The 23,050-nt window shown below is 35.8% G+C and overlaps 2 protein-coding genes across 2 annotated transcripts in view; one reads left to right on the top strand and one right to left on the bottom strand.

Moving 5' to 3' along the window:
• Window positions 1–5,913: 5,913 nt before the first annotated feature.
• Window positions 5,914–10,354, bottom strand: LOC148278233 (uncharacterized). Its single transcript, XM_088231733.1, has 2 exons — window positions 10,284–10,354; window positions 5,914–6,778 (listed from the first exon to the last, which is right to left on the bottom strand). Exons 1-2 carry the CDS (start codon window positions 10,335–10,337, stop codon window positions 6,362–6,364), a joined length of 471 nt encoding a protein of 156 aa, XP_088087859.1. The 5' UTR covers window positions 10,338–10,354; the 3' UTR covers window positions 5,914–6,361.
• Window positions 10,355–16,130: 5,776 nt separating this feature from the next.
• LOC148278232 (uncharacterized) overlaps window positions 16,131–23,050 on the top strand; it is a 57,421-nt gene continuing 50,501 nt past the window's right edge. The window contains exon 1 of the mRNA XM_088231712.1: window positions 16,131–16,601. Within this exon, the coding sequence (XP_088087838.1) occupies window positions 16,455–16,601 (147 nt within the window). The 5' untranslated portion in view covers window positions 16,131–16,454. The remainder of the gene's footprint in view (window positions 16,602–23,050) is intronic.

Raw genomic sequence — 23,050 nt, 5'->3', positions numbered from 1 at the left:
TTTCGATTTTTGTTAAATAGTCCTATGTCGTCGGCAAACGTTTTCCTTCAAAATTGTACAGTGATAAGTCATTCATATAATATTATATATACATATTATAGTGGACGCAAAATAGATCCCTGTGGTACTCCAAAATTAACTATTAGTATTTCGCTTTTTTTCGTTTACATATTATGTATATTTCATTCGTCTACCCAGAATTATCGAACTTTTTAACGAACATCAGGATCTGAATAATGTTGGTTGTAAATTAAATAACTTTACTGATCAACGAATGAATAAATAATATTTGATAAATTTATTCTATCTACAATCATCAACCTGGATCCTTTGATGTTTCTCGAGAATATTTATTTGTCTTTGCTTATTCGTTTCTTTAACCGTTTTAGTTAAGACAAAAATCAAACAAACCATCAGGCCGTTTCCTCGTGGGAGTAAGCGGAGAACATAGAACACCGTATCACGCTGTCCACGCATAGGGACCTCGCTTCTTCTACATTCATACATCTCCTCACGCAAGCACGCCGATTTTTCCTACATTTGACACTTAAATGTTTAAATATTCGTCGGATTTAATCACGACATGTCTTTCTCGGTATGTGAATATTGTAAGTCGTCCATTTCCTGTACGTACATGTCACAAAACCAACGCAGAACTCCTCGCTTGATTTTGTCAGTAATTTTGACCATCGTATGAAATCGACCCTACGCTGCAATCGGAGAACCGATGCAGTGCCCTACGCTTCGCTGGCGGTGAATTGAATGCATAAAAGTGGCTATTTTTGACTGATCGAATTCGACATTTGAATGTTCCTATTTCCAGTTCGCGGGCCGCGGTTGACGGAATCTTTCCGACTGTCAGACGACAACAATGGCGGCGGCTTTAGAAACTTCCCGTCACACAAACACAAACACAAACAAGATGTCAGTCGTTATAATCCTATTGTTGCAGTTTCCTGCTTCGGGCGACCCGCTGTCTCCGCTCTCCGCTAACAACTATGATGTCCGTCCTACGGGCAGCTTTACGAGACCATAAATTATTGTAAATACTAAAGTAAGCAGTCACAGGAAACACCGGGTACCACGAGGGGCGGAGGGACGCCCGATACAAGTGTATTTTAGAAATAATAGCATCTTTTCACGAGTAAAGCTCTTCCCTTTCCTGTCTCGGATCCCGGGTCCCGGGGGTGCTATTTTGCAGAAAAAATAAGAATCAAAATCTTGAATAATCGCCAAACCTTTATACACACCCTGGGTAGGTAAGTACTCTGACGGGAAGTTAAAATTCATCTTCAATTTTATCTACAAAGTGAAATTAAGTTTTCTGTTTATAAAATTGAATAAATTTCCTAAAAATGTTCGTATTCCGGTTACCGACGAAGATACTTTGAATTTTTATACAAATATACACACTTTCGGGTTGTGGTCCTGTGGCTAGTGTCTCGGACTCACGGATCAAAAGTCCGCGGTTCGAATCCCACTCTACCCCAACTTGATTCCCATTTTCTAATAGTGAGTTATTTACAACTCGTTGAAAATGGACTTCATAATTAAATATTTGGGTAAATCATAAGAACGCAAATATTTCTTTATCTAAAAAAAAAAACTTTCGTACATAAATATCGATATTAATTTATACCGTCTCAGTATATACCGATGAAGATAGCCGTTTATAATCGCGGCCCTGGGGTGCTATTCTGAACCGCTCTCCGCCGTAGAAAACACTTTTATCTCGTGTATTTACATTCAAAACTCACACGAGATAAAAGAGTTTTCTGCGGCCGCGAGAGCGTTTGGAATATCACCCCTGGAGTGGTATTCTGAATCTTTTCTATCTATCCCCTGGAGTCTAGAGGGTGACCAATTTGGGGATTTTTATTTTTTGCATGCATCTAAACTTTGCTTCATTTATAGCCAACACTGATATACGGACACGTGAAACCGTATACGAATATTTTTATTTAGAGCATTATTGCGACCTTGAGCATCACCCAAAACACTTAATTAGGTTGAATTGAATTGTGAATTGTGTTTTTTTCCATTTCTTAAAAAGTTTTATATATTGTAGAGGTATTATTATTGTACTCTACTTGAAAGTAGCTATTTGTTAGTTCATGAAAAACATAATTTAACCTCAAGGAATAAATAAATAAAATAATTCAAGTTACTTACAATTTTTGGTTTATTACACGAAAATACAAAGATTACACAGATAATATTTTAGAGTGTATTTGAATACTGGTGAAGACAGAGAAGGGCGAGTGACGTGTTACGCGCCCTTATATAGGTCCATTGGGCACTGTGGCCATAGACAACAACACTTCTAAATTTAGTAAATGAGGTCTAGAATTTCAACCGTCCATGCGCTCTGTAGCTGCAAGACGTTCTGTTATCTAGCTCATATATATCATAATTGTAATATATCATAATTGGAGACGAGGAACTAGAATCCCAACCGTCCATGCGCTCTGTAGCAGCAAGACGTGTTGGGATATTTTTTTATTGTACAGCGCCCTTGAGGTGATTTTCACAAAAATGGCGCTATATAAATTATCCAAACATTATTATTATTATTATCCTCGTCTCTCACTCTCTGGTCCCCACAATATCATTTGACATTTAATCATCAGTGTGGCCATCATATGAAGCAAAGTGTCGTCACATTCAAAAAATAAAAATCCCCAAATAAATTACTCTCTAGGGGGTAGAGAAGATTCAGAATACCATCCCTGATGATGCAGGGGTAGCAGAGATGAACGTTTCGGTTATTTAAAAGAAATAGAAGTAACAGCTACCGTTTCACAAATTAAACTGTTTCATAAACAGCTAAGTGCTGCGTGGGCAAAAAATGTAGTACAAGCAAATGCTACAACAGTTTCTTAAAGAAATTAAAACTGTTACTTGTTACGATCCACGCTGCTCAAAACTGTTATTTATGAAACAGTTTCACATATCAGGAGTCAATTATTGTTTCCACGAAGGGAGGGGTAGCCGCGGTTTTGCCCGTGTACCTTTAAAATTGTTATTTTTAGAAACATTTGATTTTACTATCCCGACTAGTTCTGTCTTTACAGTAACAGTTAAAAACTGTTTCAGCTGGTTCCGAAGAATAACTGTTTTAAATAACATATGGTAGGTCCGGTTCTAGCCGAGGACAGATCATAGGCTCTGCAAATGCCTACACTTGTATATTCTCGACCTCTGTTTATGTATAGTAATAAACAAAGTTAAAATCCTACCCAAGTTCGCATCAGTGGATAAAGTTCATTGACTTCACCATTTTGTGTTGAGGGATGAAACACGGCGCCGGGGAGGAGGAGCCGGGGAGGAGGCCCACCCGGGGCTGTCGAGCTTGTTATGATGATAAAATAAAACAAACCCCTCGCTTATAACTTATATTGAGTACAATGTTTTTGGGTATTTATAATTAATAGTTATTACAAAGGTACTAAGTTACTGATGTTTGGTTATTTGAAATTATTCTAGTTTTGAGGGTTACCTGAGGTTCAGTTTTGTGCAGTTGAGTTAAGTTATTGTTTCGTTTTGTTGAATCTAATGAGGTTACTGTATACTTTGAATTAGGTTATTGTTTAGTTTTGTCGAGTCCAACTAGATTACTGTTCACTTTTATATTGATAGATTGGGTTATCATTTAGTTTTGTTTGATCACTATTCGTTGCGTTGGGTTTGTTAAGGTTACTTTCTAGTTTTGTTGAGTCAAATTACTTTTATGCTTCGATTTGGTTTTGTGTGGTTAGTTTTTTTTTGTCAAATGAGACTGTTTACTTTTATAGAAAAAGATTAAGCTATTGTTTAATTTTGTTGAGTCCAACTAGGTTACTGTTCACTTATGTACGGATAGATTGAGTTATTGTTTTGTTTTGTTTAGTTAGGTTACTATTAAGTTGCGTTGAGTTTGCTTAACTTACATTCTAGTTTTGTTTAGTTAAATTAGCTGGCAATAATTTTGTTTAGTTACACGATCCGAGAAGGAATAAATTTCACAGCATAATGTAAATGTTTGTAGAAATTTGTCTTATTGTTTTGAAAGAATTTTGTCACAAATAGCGCAGTTTAGTTGAGTTATGTTAAATAAATGTTATACCTAAGTATTATATGCTTCGGTTCAGTTTTGTGTGGTCGGGTTAGGTTATTGTTTAGTTATGTTTAATCCAAATAGGTTATTGTTTGGTTTTGTATGGTTAAGTTAGGTTATTGCTTTCTTTTGTTAGATAAACTAATGTTCACTCTAAAGAAGGTTTGATTATATATAATACTACTCGGGTTAAATTGTGAATACAGTTACATACATATCACTAGAGTTTAATATTATTTATATAGGTTATAATTATAATTAAGTACACAATTATGTTTTAAATTAGTATTAGATAATGATACTTAAGATATAACAAAAATTATAAATTATAAATGTTCAAATCATTTCTTTGGCAAATTACAATTTGGCATTAATTATAAATGAACAGAAACAAATTTAAAACTATCAGTCACAATTTTAAATCAAATACAAATTAATATAAAAATTGAGCAGAATACACATTTTGTAAACAAACTTTTAAAAAGCAATTATATTTAAACAAACGACGACCCTCAAAGGCTCGCCTCGCGCAAGGGGCCGAGTTTTATTCCAGGTGAGATCACAATGAGTGAGTGCATTTTTATCTGAAGCCTGGGTGCACTAGAGCCTCTAAGCTTGAATGAATTTGTTGCAACACAGAAAAAATCCCATTAATGAGTCGAACCTCGGTCGATCGATTGAGCTCAACAGGTATTACTTTTAAAAATAGAATAAATTCAAACATATTATTATTACTAACAATTGTCTTGGGATTATCACTAGAACCCTATCAGGGCACTGCAGATTAAATAAACACCTCGCTAGAATTAATCTCTCTGAAACTTCTAGATGTAGGTTTTGCAGTGCAGATGAGGAAACACCTATACACATTCTATATGAATGTAATGTTTTATATCACAAAAGAATCCGCATCCTCGGGGACAACTGGTTAAATCTGAGGATTTTAGATAGCTCACCATCCGCCTAATAGCCCGATACTTTGTGGACCTAGGCTTGGAGAGGGAAATTTAGCAATATGAGAACACCTGCCCTCCACACAGTAACCGAGCTCTTTAGAGATATGGGTTTGGAGGACAATAACTACTTTACGAGGACCCGTCACAATAGATCTACACAGGTTGCAGTGATGTCGGGAGCTTATACGGCACTGACCACCATCTACAAGAACAAAAACAACACCTGTCTTAACCAAAATAATGTTTGTTGAGTCCAATCTACGAGAGCTCCGCAGGAGAGGAAGTTTGTCTCCGGGTTGAAGTAAAATCGTGGAGGATAGAGCTTCCAGTGATGACCCTATAAATCAAAATTTGTGTTGAGTTGATATTTTCAATCATTGTGACCATTTAGCATCTTTTATGTCTCAATCGAGACTCCCATTTTTGCATGTAAATAGCCATTTATTCTTGAGTCTAAAAAACATTAAACAATTGGCAATATCTCTCAAACATATGTATAAAATGAAGTTGTTTGAGTGTAATTTCAAAAAAAAGATATGTATGGCGAGAGTGAATGGTAATGCAGGATGACGATGGGTAAAAGAGACTTGGCAGTCTTGACACAATCAAATAAACTTAGTTCAGTCAGGTCAAAAGCAGAGACAACCGAAGGGTATGTACGACAAGATGAAAGTGAAAAAAATGACCACAATGGATGACTGTAAAGATAGACGCATCCATCATCTCTCTGCCTCTACGGGGAAATTGGTGATGGCAGTCACTAGCGTATACTAAATAGACACATTACTCCCTTACTATCCGTAGGAAATCACAGTACACGTGCAAACATTCACATGGGAAAGAGATATACATATTGTCTTAGTTCATATTTCTGTGTAATTCATTGACATGACTATGAAACTGGCTTTAAGTGTAATTATTAAAACAGTTTAAAATTAAAAATAATATACTTAAAATATAACTGGATGAGTAATGGTCCCGTGGGTAGTCAGGGACTCTGGATCAGGAGGTCCGAGCTTCGAAACCTGCTCTACCACAACATAACATGTTTAATGACAATCTAATATGGTTTTTTATAACCAAAAAAGATAGCTCCAAAATGAAAATATTTGGGTAAATCATAAAAACGCAAAACAAGAAAAATAAACTAGTTATCTACATATTTTTGTAATAAATTGTACTTTTTGCGGGGAAGGGGTATAAAGCATTTTCTGCATAGCCGCACATCTGATCACGGATAAGATCAGCTGGAAAACGAAGGCAAATAGAAAGACCTGTCTATTTAATTATACGCCATTGATGTAAGCATTTATATGATTTCAGCCTTGACATCGAATCCCCATTCCCTGACTTCCAGAAGCGCCGTCTCGAGCTTCTTGCCTTCCGAGGCGGTGATGCTCCGCGCGGGCTTGGCGTACCCGCCGCTGGCCGCGATCTTGGGCCGGATCCTTATCTCGAAGTCGGAGGCGGACGCCAGCTTAGCGAGGTCGCCCTCGTCCGGGGCGTCGAGCGCCAGCTGCTCCGGCTCCACGGCCATCCCGATGGACAGCAGGTTGGCGATCAGCTTGCGGAAGACGCCCGCCTCGTCCTCGCTGAGCTCCACGGGCGCCAGGGTCTGGCGGATGGTGACCTGCCCCACCGCCTGGTTGAAGGCGTCCGGGACCTGGTTGATGGGGATCTCCTGACAGGACGCGGCGCACACGAACAAGAGGACGATCGCAGTATCCTGCGAAAATAAATTACAAAGAAATGTTTAAAGGGACCTATCGAAATGAACTATTCGTCATCGACTTTCTGTAGACTCGAGGGTCTGTTATTGCGGGATATTATCCTCTTGTGGCTGTGTGGTATTCCGGGCAGAACTCCTATGGGATTCTTGTGGAATTCTCGCGCACAACAGTATTGATGACTTTAAATGGAATAGAGATTTCAATAGTATTAGAGAAATAAAGATAAACTAGCTGTTCTCACTACTCACTACTCTAGTAGGTAATATTTTTGCCTCCAACTGCATGCGTAAATGCAACAAAGTACTCGTACCTCTTGATATGAAGAAGGCTGTAGTCTAGTAAAATGAACGCAAAATGAGGAAATCATACGATTTTGCCATTTTAAAACGAATGTTTTTTTTTCAATCGCGCAATAATAAAAAAAAAACAAATAAATTAAATAAAAACAGTAATTTTTAAAGGTATTTTTATTAAAAAATATAGTTAAAAGTTTTATGTAACTAAAATAAAATGACTTTTAGACCGGCAGATTATGCCATTTCAAATTTAGACTAAACTTAGAAATCTGGGATCTCAATAAAGACTAAGTATTGATATTAACAATTTACAATAGAGATGAAGAACATTTAAGAGAAGATAATATAGAAGTCTAGGCATCTACAGGGCTTATGACCTGTCAATGGCCGGTTTAAGTGGCCACTTTACACACTGTGTAACATTCACCATTCTGCCTATATTTGAACATCTATATTCCTTCAATTCTTTCATCTGTTGATGTTTGTGAAGTTAAAGAGCTGAAACCTTTATTTATGCGGGTGAGATTCATCTAATTGAATTATTTCACCTACATACTAGGCAACGCCTGAAAATATTATTTTTTCAATTTCTATACTTCTTCATGGACCAGGTAATTTATCAACTATATTTTGAGCTTGTCCAAATTTTTGTAGACAAGGACTGGATTCAACTCCCTGGGGAGCTGTTTATATTAACATTTTACAACAGTTAATATAAACAGCTCCCCAGGGAGTAGAATCCAGTCCTTGTCTACAAAAATTTGGACAAACTCAAAATATTGTTACCAAAGGCCGGTTGCATCGACAAAAGTTAAGTTAAAGTCAGGGCTAAAGTCAAATAAAAGTTACTTTTATGTCAAAATGCGTTGCATCAAAAAAAGTTAACTAAATATTAACAAAAAAGTTACTTTTATTTGACCGGCCGGCAGGGGACCGTTTAAAGTTAAATGCGATCTGCCATCTGCCATCTGTCAAAAAAGCGCCGTAAGTGTTGAAATCTATTGATCGATCGGTGAAAAGTTGCACAAAATGTCAATTTTATCGGATTTTTCGTCTTCCGATGACGAATTTATCATTGAGTTTATTCTAAACCATAAAAAAACTGTTCAAACCACGAACGGACCATTTTTTGTGGGAAGAGTCCGACTTTATCGCAAGATTTCGAATGTCAAAAAAGTGAAGAACTAATAATTATTTGAATTTTTAATTGTTAATTATTTTTCAAAACACAGGACTTGATCATCAGCGGCGTGGTGTAAAATTAATCTGAATCATCACTGTATTGAAATGATGTTTATTTATTTTTAAATAGAGCTAGATTGAGCTCAGCTAACTCTTTCTGGGCATTTAAGGCTGCCATAGTTGCCCGAAAAATGACCTTTTTTTGCTCTACTTCTAGAGTAAAAAGTTCTTCATTTTGTTTTAGCTTTTGCTCTTTTAATTTTTTATCTAGTTCAAAAAGGACGATGTCCCTTTTGTTCTTTTCTTCTCCGAATGCGCAGTGTTGCTTCGCCCTTTCGCACACACTGAAAATTGGAACGAAATTTAAACGTTTGTGCCCAAAGACGCGTCGCGGGGTATGTGTATTGCTACATGTAAATAAACAAGTACGTGCTTGCGCAAAAACCCAACAATTTTTAGGGTGAAACTTAAACCTTTACAGTGGCAACATTCTTAACTTTAACTTAACTAAAATAATGTTGATGCAACGGAATTTTTCAGTTACCAGATTTTGAGCCTTAACTAAATTTAAATATTTAACTTTAAACTAAATTTATACCAACTTTGATGCAACCGGCCCTAAGTATTGAAGTAAAATTTGTTGTAATAATTTAAAGATAATAAATTGAACGTGATAGTGGCTGCGGCAAAATTTAATTTTTTTGTTTTTGAAAAGAAATACGAGCATTTTAAATCACATACATTTTTGTAACATTTTCCTTTATTTCTACTTAAAATTATGCCTTCCTATGATTATGAAATTATGATTTCCTAATTTTGCGTTCGTTTTACCAGACTACAGCCTTAAAGCTAGGGTTTCCTAGGACAGCGGTGCCCATATTTTAACGGCCATAGTGAACGGAGATGCGGTGGACAGACGTCGTAACGATGACTAGAGTGTGGTTTCCTAGGAAACCGATGTTATCAACACCATTTAACACCGTTTCCCTAGGAAACCACTCTCTTGTCGACGTTACGATGGCTGTCCACCACATCACCGTTCACTACGGCCGTTAAAATACGGGCACCGCTGTCCTAGGAAACTCTAGCTTTAGGCTTTGCCAACAATTTTTTTTTAAGATTTTAAAAAGTACCAGCTGTTCGGAAAAAGCTTTACATAATCGTAGAATATTTGCAAAACAAAACAGCTTGGCAATGGATTTGCGTTTATTAGATTTGAATTTATTTATTTATTATATCGAGCCATAATCAGCAGAACAACGTCAGCGACAAATAGCGGAAGCGAGGTCTGTTTGCAAAGACAGATTCATATGGCGTTCTATCTTCTCTGCCTACCCCCACGTAAACAGGGTGATAATTTGTTTGTTTCATTTGGAAACTTTTCACATTACTGCCATCTACAAAAAGCATTTTAAACTAATTATAAATGTGAAAATCTACGTGGCTTTGAGCAGCGATTAATAAACTGCATTTTATTCAAACGAAACTTATCACTATGTCACTATGGTTGACGAAAAAGGTAATTAATTAATTTTAAACTTATACAACCCGTCATAAATATATTATAAAATATTTAAATACTAAAACAAAATAAATGACAGTTTTCTAACTCTGTCGGCCAAAATGGAAACTAAAGAATAATGTCAAAACAAAAGGCGCAAATCTAAAATTGTACTGAATGAATAAACCTAATAATATTTATTAAAATAAAATAAATATTCTAAAAAGGTTTTAAACATAAGTTTTAATAATTGAAATTAAAGCAAGATACTTGTCGCGAAAATTACTGCCTTCTATAATCAAATCTAAAACCGATTTGACAGCTGATACCTGTTACTCTGTTGTCCAAAAAATTAACTATAAAAGACAAAAAATACATTTTGCGTAGTACCGGATTCATTGTACATTGAACAGTTTGATGAAATTGAAATAAAACACGTGTTTTTTAATTCACGCTCGTTGGAAAATCTTAAGTCGTCATTTTTCACCTGACAATATATGCGATTTAATTTATAATACTCACAATTTTGAAGTTTAGACAAGCCGCCGCCCCCACAGCGATATACGAGAGCGCCATTTTTCCTGATTAGTGTTGCAACGAGCAAAAATTTTATTGATTCATCTGATGATTTTGACAGCTGACGTTATCATTTTGTGGCGAAATAGTAATATTTTGTTTATATTCTAATAATGTATTGAATTTTTTTTTATTTATAACATGATACAACTGTTTAAATAGCGTTTTTCAAGCAATACGCAAATGGGTAAAAAAAAAACAAGTTTAATTTTTATAAACGGTAAAGTAGGCTCCATCCCGTTCAAAAAATAATTTAAGCTTGTTACGAAAAAAAACTACTCATAAATGAGTGTTTTTACGTTTTTGCCATTAGTTACCTATTTTGTATGCGTCGCTTTGTACGCAACTGCCGATTTAAACTCAACTACGCCGTGTTGTGTCGTTTTGTGTCAAAATACTGCTGGGATTAAAAGGGAATAGGGTAATTAAGTAGTGATTTCACAAAGAATATCATTTAAGTATTTTATTATTAAACCATCTGTCAGATTGTTAAATAAAACAAGGCGGACATTTCGTTAGTATTGCCAGGGTAGTCGATTTTTTCCCCATCTTTCTATTACTAAACCATTTTATAATATCAAACTGTATTAATTTGACTTAATTATCAAGTGATTATTAATTTTTCTTTTACTTTTGCCTAATAAAAGTACCTGTTTTTTTTTATAGTCCAGTCAGTAAAATATTTTTTGTGGTTAAAGGTTTTTTTTGGTTTCTGTGGTTTTGTGGTCGGGTATAATTCGCTAGAGAAGCCCTTCAGCTCTATTGCGTAGAACAAAAGTGTTCCAAATTTTTAAACGTGTAACGGACGGTTTCGGTTTGCGCTCGCAATTCAGGACCCGAGTACCTACGGCCCGTTGCATTGCTGTAAATCGTAGCTAACTTCATGGTTGATAATCATATAATGGTTTTTGTTCGCGCAGACGTGACTCTATTTAGCCAGTGGTGTATTATTGCTGTAAGGAATAATTGATATGCTCCACCCTGACCTATTTCGAATTGTATAAGAAAAAGTTCCGCTGTATTTTGATGTATTTCTTCCAGCGATGCTCCGATAATGAGGAAGACCAATAATGTTACGAGTACTTAACTGCGTGTGATTGTTTAGCGAAAATGCACAAAAATTCTTTTAACTTTTGGCAAAACAATTTTTTTCCACATTTGATGGTTGAAAAGGCTTCAGAATCCCTTTTTTAATTTTAATCGTAGTTTATTATGAATGAGGAACTTCAGCCCTATGGGAAATTGGATACAATCAATATTTTCTATATGAAGGTAAGATGACCAGTCTTAAGTTTCAGGTACCAGTCCGGGGACTATGAAATATTCTTGTGTAAAAACACCTTTTTAAATAAATATTTCATGTCAACCATGTCAGGAATCGAACCCGAGACCTCTTGCATGGTAAACAAATGCGCTGACCACTACACCACGAGGCCGGCGCGGGAGTATTTTCACTGCAACCTTTCTTGTTTTGGACTTACGCCCGAGGCGCACGGCTGATCACTTCACCTTTATATGACAGATGATTGAGATACGCCGTGATGCGGTGCCCTAAGCATCACCGGCGCGGGTATGGATATGTATGATGAAGATTATGGTTTTAGCGTTTCAAATTCTTACGATCAAAACATTGGACCTTTCAAAAACTTCTTATTTTTATTTATTTTATTTATTTATTAAAAGAAAACAACAGCCATTACAACAAAAAATAAATATAGATAAATAAACCAAAGTTATAGGCCAATTATAGTTTTCTGTACATTACTAAATACAATGTTAAAAATAATTTTAAAAAAAAGCGTACATTGAAATAGCCACTCCGTATCATCCGCCACACGTAAAAAATAAATAAAATATTACAATAATAATAAAAAAATAAATAAAAAGTGTTTTATAAAGTTTATATTTGAAGCACTAACTTTGTGGCTATTCATTATAATAAAACAAATAAAACAAATTTTTTGTAACCACTTATTTTTATTTTTCACCGACCGGTTTCAAAGCAAACAAACTTCTTTGTCAAGGTTTACGTAATTAGTTACGTAAAACAAAGTTGTTTTATTTATTTTATTAAAAAGTTTTTTGTTTACTCGGACTTAAAAATCCTTTCGCCGGCGGATCCCTACGGAGCTATCAGTCCTCCCTTCTTTCTTCTTTCAAACAAGAGAAAATAATGACAATATTAAAAAAAAAAAAAAACAAAATATTAGGTAGGTACAGTTAGATGACATTATAATTACTATTTTTAATTAGGGTTCTAGAATTTTCTTTAAATTTGTTTGAAGTGAGGAAATATATATGTATTTTAGCTAAAAACATGTCATAATTATTTAAAATTCTGGGCAAAGATGCATTCTTATTATTCGTGCTTGAAATACCAACATGAAATAATTGTTGCACCCGAGTTGTACGTTGAGGAATACGAATTTTATTTTTTTCAAGCAGTTGAGGGCAATCTAAGTTATTATTACATATTTTGTAAAGGAAAGCAGTATTATTGATGATTCTTCTAGATTGTAAGGTATCGATTTTATGATGTACTGCAGCTTCTTCATAGTTATTGAAATGTAAATATTGACGATAGTTTGGGTGATTCAATTTTTTTTTGATTCTTTCAATTCTCGAAATATATTTGGAATATTGAGGAGACCAGACAGTGGAACAATATTCAAAGATACCGTACATGTGCAAAATAAAGTGTTTTTAATGTCTGTGGATTGTTAAATGGCTTACAGACTCTTATTATAAAGCCCAAAGTTTTGTAAACTTTGCTTACTGTCTTCTCTATATGTTCTTCGCATGTCAATTTTTTATCCAAATATACTCCAAGGTCACGAATACAGTCTATTTCAGTAATTTTGCATGCGTTTATAAGGTAAACGGATGGTATTATTATTTTATTTCTGGTAAAGGTCACTTTGTGGCATTTGAAGACATTTAAACAAAGGAAATTATCATTGCCTATCCTATCTAGGTCTCTTTGGAGGTTGTTAACATCTTCTAAAGATTTAATTTTAGTAAAAAAAATCATATCGTTAGCGTACAGGGAAAAAATGGCAAATTCAAAGCAGTAAAAAATATCATTTATGTAAATATTAAAAAGGAGAGGACCTAGAAACAATCCCTGGGGAACTCCTGAGGAGGCACATTTAAATAAAGATACAAACCCAGCTACAACTACGGTTTGAAGTCTTTTTCTAGGAAAGAACATAGAGCAAAACCATCTATGTAGATCACCGTGAATTCCAATCAGTTTTAATTTTTCTTTAAGAACCGTGTGCTTAACTTTGTCGAATGCTTTGGAAAAATCCGTGTATAAAACGTCAACCTGTGTTCTTTTGTCCATATTTTTATGAACGTAGTCAGTAAAATGCACCAAATTGGTTAAAACAGATCTTCCACGAACAATGCCATGTTGATTAATGTTTAAGTATAGTTTAATCGCGAGATACACCTGATCGTAAAAAATAGATTCAAACATTTTACTAAATACCAAAAGAATGGATATTGGCTAATAGTTATTTATTAGTTAGTTATAGTTGATGTTCAGATAATATTTTAAAGATCGAAAAAACATCGTCTTCACTATTTCCCCTTTCGTAACTAATGGCGCTTGGGACACTGGTAGGTATAAAAATGGTATTTTCCTAGCTTTTACCCGCAGCTTCGCTCACGCGGTGTTATGAAGAAATTTCTGAACTACAGGTAAACGTCGTTTTACGCCGGGGGCGGGGATCCGTTCCGAGAGACACCGGCGTAAAATAAACACAAATATAATGGAAGATATAAAAGGTTAGGTTCCGTGTCAACATTCTAAGAACAATCTAACATGTTTATTTAATACAGTTTAAATTCGTTTACAAAACAAATAATAATCAGACCTGGGCCCCGATTACAATAGGAAGTTAACAGCTTCGACTGTCTATAAAGAAAAACCGATATTTGTGTACGAAAATGAGTATATTTTACAGGAAGATTTAAAGAATCTTCGTCGGTAACCTTCATTGAACATGTTTAGAAGATATGCATATTCTGCTTTTCATCCAGAAGACTTAATTAAAATACATTTTAACTTTTTATTAGAATACGGACCATGGAACGATGATGATGTTTGCACGTAATCGATGAATATGACCAAATAAATAAATAAGACAAATCACTCTATTTCCGTAGGGGTAGGCAGAGAGGATAAAACGTCATATTTCCTTGCATACAGACCTCGCTTATTTTCACGCTCGCACGCCGATGATTCCAACTTCTGCAAGTCCAACTTCAAGTATTTGTTTGATTCGGTCATTTTATGGTTTTTTCGGTCTTCCTGTGCAGGTTAGATAAGCAGTCGCCTTTTAAATTTCTTTTATAATATTAACCCAGTCGGGAATCGATCCCGGGACCTCGAGATGTTAGGGAAACGCGCTGACCGACTAGACCACGAAGTGAAAAAAAATTGAACAGTTTGTTAAAAGGAAAACAATTAAACTGTTTTTTCACCATGAATTCATAGTAGTCGTAGTAAAGTAACATTTCATATGAACCAAAAGTGATTTCATTCTGATGCTTTGGATTCACAAAATAAAATCGGTTACGTTTTGAAGTGCGAAAAACGGCACAGTGAAACTTTGATTTTCGTCAGGCATACTCAGTCTGACGTGTAATTATTTTTTTCGCACAATGTCGGGGAGACATCTGCGAGAGAGTGAGAGAAAAACTATGTTCAAATACCTATTCAACATTTTTTTCTGACACCGCATGCCCTATTAAATCATTTATCTTTGCTCCCATCCCTAAACAATTATTAAAATGCACCAGATCTTATTTACTTTTTTTACTTTGTTTAATTTTTTTTTTGTTTTTCCTATTAATCGTTTTTGTATATCCTCATCATCATCATCCCCTATCCGCGCCTTAAATAATGCATAAGGCACAACACTGGAACACCAAATGCAGCGTATCTGGGACAGTATTTTTTTCAGTAAGAAATCGCCATTAAAACAAATATTTCACATCGACCGTGCCAGGAATCGATCCCGGGACCTCGAGCGTAGTGGGTGAATGCGCCAACCGCTACACTACAAGGATGACTTTATCACCGATAGATTTCTTTCTTTAGATTTCTACCTGAGAGCAGCCACGGTGACGAAAACACTCGTCCGGGGATTTGGTTCTATTTCATAAACATTATTCTATTCTTCATCCGCCCGGACAAGAACAGAACAAATACTGGTATGTGAAAAATGTAATATATTTCTAGGTGCGTAAAAAAATAGAAAATTACTAATCCGTTCCTAGCCGTTCGTTTTAGACGTCACGTTGTAAGCGCGTTCGTATAAGATTCTCGATAGATTCTAACTATCTACCTAAATGAATGGCAAAACATTTCGTTTTCACAAACCTTTCCACCGACTAATAGGAGGCGCGCTCTGCGTGTATGTGTGTGTGTGTGTACAAGCCACCACTACCGACGCACGTTTGTAAGGAGTCCGTACGGCCATCGATTGTGACGTCATGAGTACAATGGGCGACAAAAATCACATTCAACATCCGAGCCGCGAAAGCGTGTAAAAAAACACACTGTTTCTCACCAAAAAAACATAGAAAAAAAAGAAATCGAAGAAAAACGGGTTAAATTTCAAAGAAAATTATTCAAAACGAATTAATTCTTCATTTTTTTGGCCATTTCACTCACTGTACGTAATTAATTGATTTTAAATTTGCCGCGTATTACGTCAGCAGTGACGTTCGACTCGTTCATAGCGAGCTACGCGTTAAATATTGGAAAAGTATCGTCATCTCGCTCGCTCCCGAGCGGTTTCGGCGCGAGGTCGGAGCGACAGCGCGTTCCGCCGCGCCGCCTTTTCGGTAAACTCAACATGACAGAACAGCGGAGTATGAAAGGCCTCCAGAATTGAGGTATTTGTCGGAGAAAGAGTTCGTCCCTCGGCCATTTGTCGCGGATTTAATATCAATTAAGTGCTCGAGATGTCCGCCCGAGTGATTATGCACGCCGTTTCAAATGATCGAATCATCGCGGACTAGTGCTCTAAGTGCGCGGAGTGCGTTGCCTCGTCGCGTCTCCGTCTCAGTAAAATGCCGTAGAATCGTCTAAAACAAACAAAAATGGCTTCGAAATTCCTTCAAAACAACAAAAACATATTCCCGGTAGATAAATTAGTGAGAGTTGGGTATTACGAGCTGGAGAAGACGATCGGCAAGGGTAACTTTGCCATCGTGAAATTGGCTACACATGTCGTTACGAAAACCAAGGTAAAATGTTTTTTTTATACCAAAAATATCGAATTTATGACTTTTAACCCGTAAAATATTATTATTGTTTAATTCGCGTTGGATTCCACCAATTGTACAGTGTTTTTACGAGAAATTACTTGTGTTTTTTTTAGTTTAAAATTTGAATAGCTCGTTTTTTTGGCGTTTGTCTTCGCCGTCTGACAGTTAATTTTCTGCATTTATCGATTCGTATGCAATATTTTGAATGAATTCATGAATGGACGTCTGTCTAATATAAGTAAGGATTTCTACATTTATGTAGTAAAATGTAATGTTTTAGTGTTCATATTTCGGAGCGTTGTTTAAGCAAGTGATAATGCTTATCTTTTGGTCAATACGTTTGTTTTCGTTCGCGAAATTATCTCAACATTATCTCGGGCGAATATCGCAGACAATCGACTGAATGTATGAATCTCGCATATTATATTCCGCGATTTTTTTATTGTATAATATTATAATCTATGTGTAACATAATTCCCTACGTCCCAGAATTAATTTAACCTTATTTAATAAAACACGGTTTCGAAATACCTCTGTCCAAAAATTAAATAAAAAATGTTCTTGAAATAAGAAACGCGGTTTGACCTTTCTTCGTAAAAACGAATTCTCTTATTTTCTCCCTGGATTATGGCACTAGAGCGGTGATTTTTGTATGCAATATATGTAGATATTTACTATTGACCTTTCCCTGTCGCTTTGCTTTTTAGATGTGGTGTATTTTTCATTACCTTCTTCCATATCCCCTCTATCCCACCTGCTGACAAGCCTCAAAATATAGGCTTAGCGGGTTATTCCTTTTAAAAAAAAAAAGATACATTGTTTGTTACGGGAGCTAGGACCGCCCAAAAACCCAGAAAAGCGCCCAGTTTTATCTGCCGTCTTACGACGTACTATATTCAAATATGATAAATATGTAATTTTGAAAAACGAAAAATGACCGACACAGAAAATTTCATTCTGATACTTTTTCAAAAACAATATCGGTTCAGTTTTGGGGTGCGGAAACTGAGACAACGAAACGTCGATTTTTTCTATTTGAATTAGGCATAATCAGTGCGACGCGCAGTCGTCTTTTTCGCACAATATCGGGGAGGCATCTGCGAGAGAGTGACAGAAAAACTATCGTCGAATACCTATTCATCAAATTTTTCTGACACTGCATATCCTCTTAAAGAGTTGAAATTGTAATGTTTATTGATACGGGTGAGATTCACCTGACTGAATTATTTCACCCGATAGTAGGCAGCGCCTAAAAATAATTTCTCATATCCAAGTAAAAAATATATAAATATTTTTTTAGGCATAGCCTAGTGTGTACATGTTCTAATTCAGTCAGATGAATCTCGCCCCCATCAATAAAGGTTTCAGCTCTTTAACTTTACAAAAATCAACAGATGGAATAATTGAAGCAACATTGATGAATATGAATAAAGAGGTCTCCATCTCTGATGTAATATGTTGATCGTAATAACTCCGTTGGAGGTAAAATCCAGTCTGTTTACAAACATTTGGACATACTTAAAACATTGTTGAAAAATGCGTAGTTTTAAAACGTGTTCATTTTTTGGCTCTCCTGGAAATTCTGCGTTTTTGAGTTTTTTATTTTATTTGAAATTTTATTTATAAACCCTCACGAATTACTACATTCATTTACGAAAATGTTTTTTTTTTTTAAATCTTTCTCTATTGTTAATGATAATATTTTTAACACCTTTTGTAATTGTTGTCTGTGTCTTTTGTCTGTCTGGTAGTTTATTGTATACTTTCAATCTCTAATTTATTAGTCTGGATTGTCCTCGTCTCGTTTTAGAATATTGTATACGATATTGTTCTGATATTCTCATATTGTGTTCGTGTTTATTACATTAAAAAAAAAAAAATAGTTCTGTCTACAATTACATCAATGGCTAATTTATAAATAAATGCTAAGGGTTCTAGTTAAAAAAGTTTAGTACCATTTAATTGTTTTTTTTTTTTTTAAGTTCTTTAGTGTTAGATGGGAGCTTAGCTTTAGGGAGGTCATATAATACTCATATACTTACTTTAATATTTTATTTTGTCGTTGTTGTAGTGTGTTTATATCATTTTGGTAGCCTGTTCCCCATAGTTGTTGCGTATAACATTTTTTTGATTTTACATAGGCTTCGTTCGTGGATGTTTTTTACTTTTAAAAAAGACTCGATAATATTACATATATTGTAAATATAATATTACATTATATTGATGAATACACATATCTAGGACACAAAGTCGAACTTGGTAAAAATAACCAGACAGTGGAGTTACCAAGAAGAACTTTGAAATCATCCACCACATACCTAAATCCGTTTTAAAGACTAAATGTCTTTCTTCGGATTCACTCATACAAGCGAGCAATTTTTTTTTTCTTTACGAATTGATTATATTTCATCCTTTACTAACCAAATTCAGTAAGGAAAAGCGCGAACAAATATTAACATTTACAACTTTCAATGTCACTTTCACTGTCGCTCTAAAACCACCCCTCGTCGTCTACAAGGTAGAGACAAAGGGAAGTATAAATAAAATAAATAAATAAATCCTTCACCCATTTCAAAACCCTTTATGTCGACAGTGATAGGAAACGTTAGTTACTACTCTCTGGAGCACCAGAACGCCCCCAGGTGACAGTCAAGGCCAGTCACCGGTAGCGCACCCAAAAGCAGCAGACCTACCCAAAGACTTCGGGTTGCAAACCAACTTTTGCTACCACTCAAACCTACTCAAACAGAAGAACAGGGCTAAGTTGGGCTGCTTTCGGCAAACTAAAATAAAGAAGTCCCTATATGCTTGAAAAGACGAGTATATGAATCCTGCACATTGTGCCGGTGACAACATACGGACTAGAAACCATGTCTGTAACACAAAAAAGTAGCCAGAAATTAAAATGCACGCAACGACCCATGGAAAGACAGATGCTCGGTGTGTGTCTAAGAGACAGAGTAAGAAATGAAGAAATAAGGCGCCGAGCCGGAGTCGTGGATATCATGGATCGTGCAGCAAAATTGAAATGGCAGCGGGCAGGACACTCGGCGAGGTAAAATGATAGCAGGTGGACACCCAGAATAATAAAGTGGAGACCATGGGCAAACAACAGAAGCGTTGGAAGGCCACAAAAAAGATGGGTCGACGACATCGCCTCTATTGCCGGTAAAATATGGATAAGGAAGCAGGTGATAGGAAGGAATGGAGACGTTTGGAAGAGGCCGCCACCCAGCAGAGGGTAAAACTGAAGAAGAAGAAGAAGAATATTACAATTTCGATAGTTAAATTATTGATATAAATTATCCATGTCAATTGTCAGTCTATTGTTAGTCCTGAATTTCACATTAAACAACATTTACAGTTCAATTTTAATTAGTCGTTCCTCGCATCTATTTTATGTGATTTTTTTCTACATTGAAAATGTATATATTTCGTTTTTTTCATTAACTGTAAGTAAATGTGTGTCTGTCCATATAATCAACACAGTTAGGTCGTTAATTATCTTGTTAGTTAATGTGTCAGTTTGATTCTTAAAAAAAATAGTACTATGTCGTCGGCTAAAATTATACGATAAGTCATTGATATGTACTTATAACAGTGGACCCAAAATCGATCCTTGCGGTACACCAAAATTAACTTTTCATGTTTGACTTTTTTCTTCATTTAAATAAGTATATTGTTTCCGATCTGTTAGGTATGATTTCATTAGATCTAAATTTGTCGCTATGATTGCTGATTTTATAACTAACGTCGAAGTCCGAGATCGGACGCAGCAGCCTCCTGGGCTGGTATTCCAAACTAAATTATAGCGCGGTATAGCGCGTTTTTACGTACTAAATACGCATGATAGCGCGCTGTAAACGCGTTCGGAATTCCAGCCCTGGGCTGGTATTCCGAACTAACTCCCTAGGGAGGAAATCCAGCCTGTTTACAAACATTTGGAAATGCTCGAAACATTGACGATTTCATGCGAGGTGATTTTAAACGAAAATATAAAAGTAATTATTCATAGATGGCGCTTTTATAATTTCTTATTGAAAAATGGCATTTTTACGTTTATTCTCGATGGAAATTTTACAAAACTTGGTTTGCGGAAACTTTACACTAAATTGATTGTAACAAATATGATATAATTTCGGTCCTTTTCACAAAATGGTGTACAAAACAAAAAAAATATTTATCTTATTTTAAAAGCGCCATCTATCATCACCTTAATTCATAATCCTGATATTCGACTCGCATGTTATTTAATTTTTTGACCACGATCTCAACATGTACAGTGTACGGTATCAGAAGCTTTTTATACTCTAAGATTTGTGTCATGTTCATGTGTTATGACACTATTTTATCGGATGTGCGATGTCAGTAAGCACTCGCGATCCACGTGGCTCCACGTGGCTCCACAGTCACCACCACGTGACCAATCATATAACAATACAACCCTAATCGTATTATTATTCATTTGGCATTACTCGTAAACTTGATACAAAAGTATCGTGATAATAATGTTAGGCTCGGGGTGGTAATCTGAATTTTCTCTATCCCCTAGAGAGTGGTTATTTTGGGGATTTTTATTTTTTGCATTCACCCAAACTTTACTTCATAAAATGGCCACACTGACAATTGAACGTCAAACGATGTATAAAAATGCTTTTAAAACGGAAATAAAACTATTACGGTTTGGTCAATTCAACATAATTATGTGTTTTAGGTAATGCTCGAGGTCGCAATAATGTTCTAAATCAAAATCATCGTGGTTTATTTCACGTGTTAATATTTTTTGACGTTTAATCATCAGTGTGGCCGTATATGATGCAGAAATTACTCTCTAGGGGATAAAAAAGATCCAGAATACTACCCCCGGGCATAGTGGTAGAATACCGATGATAATACTATCCTTTTTATGGTGGCAGAATGAGGATGGTATTCCCATGCTTATTTTACCACTTTAACTAGGCGTAACTTTATACCAGGTTTATAAAGTAAGGCCTATTATTATGTTCGCGCTAGTAAAGCGCACGACTGTATTGTAACCACCGGCGGCTGCGCCGACGCAACTGTTGGGCCCTTTTCGCGCATGTCACGCCGATCCACCCGGCCCGGTAATTTTACCGGGTACACCCTACAAAAGGTGACACATTTTGTATGCCTTTGTAGGATGTACCCGGTAAAATTACTGGGCTGGGCGGATTGGCGTGGCATGTGTGAAAAGCCTCCGGCCTCCGTGGTGTAGTGGTCAAGACGCTTGACTCGCGCGCGGAAGGTTCCGGGTTCGATTCCCGGTGAGAACACACAAATTAAAATGTGATTTTTCTCAAGCCTGGCTGTTCTGTAATGTAATTCACCACTGTAATTGGGCCTCCTGGCCTGTTGTGGTGCAAAAAAAAGTCTACTCACTATCTTCATTCAGCCCTTCGGGCCTCTGGTAATCGGCCATTCGGGCCTCGATTGTTTAGTTACAAAAAAAACAAACTCAATTTGTATTTAGTATTATAAATGTATATGCGTAGCTTCAGAACATGTATTTTTGTACGTAGTGAAATTAGGAATATTTTGTTTGTTAAAAACATTATTCTGCTATAACTTACTTTAATTTTAGTTTTTGTATTGCATTAGTGAATAAGGAAGTTCTGTGTTTAAAATTTTTATTTTTCATTTGTTAAAAGACTTTCAAACCAAACCATTTTTTAAATATTTCCATGTCTACGTTTCGTATTGAGCCAAAATCACTCGCAAACGAATGGAGGCGTACAAAAAAAATGTTTCGTATTATCATCACCATTCCCTTTCCGCACCTAATGGTGCATAAAGCACTGCATCGGTACACCGATCGCAGCGTATCTCGATAATTTTTTTATTACGTGAAAATAAGAAAATCAGATCAGATGTATGAATGTGAAGGAAGCAAAGGAAGTGTGCCAGGACAGAGTGGTGTGGCGTTCTATCCTCTCTGCCTACCCCTCTGGGGAAATGGCGTGATGGTTAGTTAGTTAGTTAGTTAAGAAAATCAGTCTTGCGCTTCAGGTACCAGTCCAGAGACTAGTGTAAAAACACCCCTTTGAATAAATATTTTATTTCAACCATGTCGGGAATCGAATCCGAGACCTGTTACATGGTAGGCAAACGCGCTGACTATTACACCACGAGGCCGACAGATATATCGTATTTTCAGCGCTATGATATTTTCAGTTCTCTGCGGAGAGTTCGGCTTTCTGTTTACCGTAAATCTATCACAACACTGGACTTTGTTGTCTTTGCAAGTCTTTACAGATTTAAACATTCACTAAGATACACCGGATCTTGTCTTGAGGTAGTAATTTTTGTATTGTATTTATTATACGAAATCGTATTTACCATTGTTAGAATGGACTGCATAAGTCCGTCAAATAAATAAATAAATAAACACTGTCATTGGTTGATACGCA

The sequence above is a fragment of the Micrasema longulum genome, unplaced genomic scaffold (assembly GCF_059751315.1).
Source record: "Micrasema longulum isolate JH-2025_06_02 unplaced genomic scaffold, ASM5975131v1 h1tg000905l, whole genome shotgun sequence".
NCBI classification, from domain to species: Eukaryota; Metazoa; Arthropoda; class Insecta; order Trichoptera; family Brachycentridae; genus Micrasema; species Micrasema longulum.
This window is presented reverse-complemented; position numbering and strand designations above follow the sequence as displayed.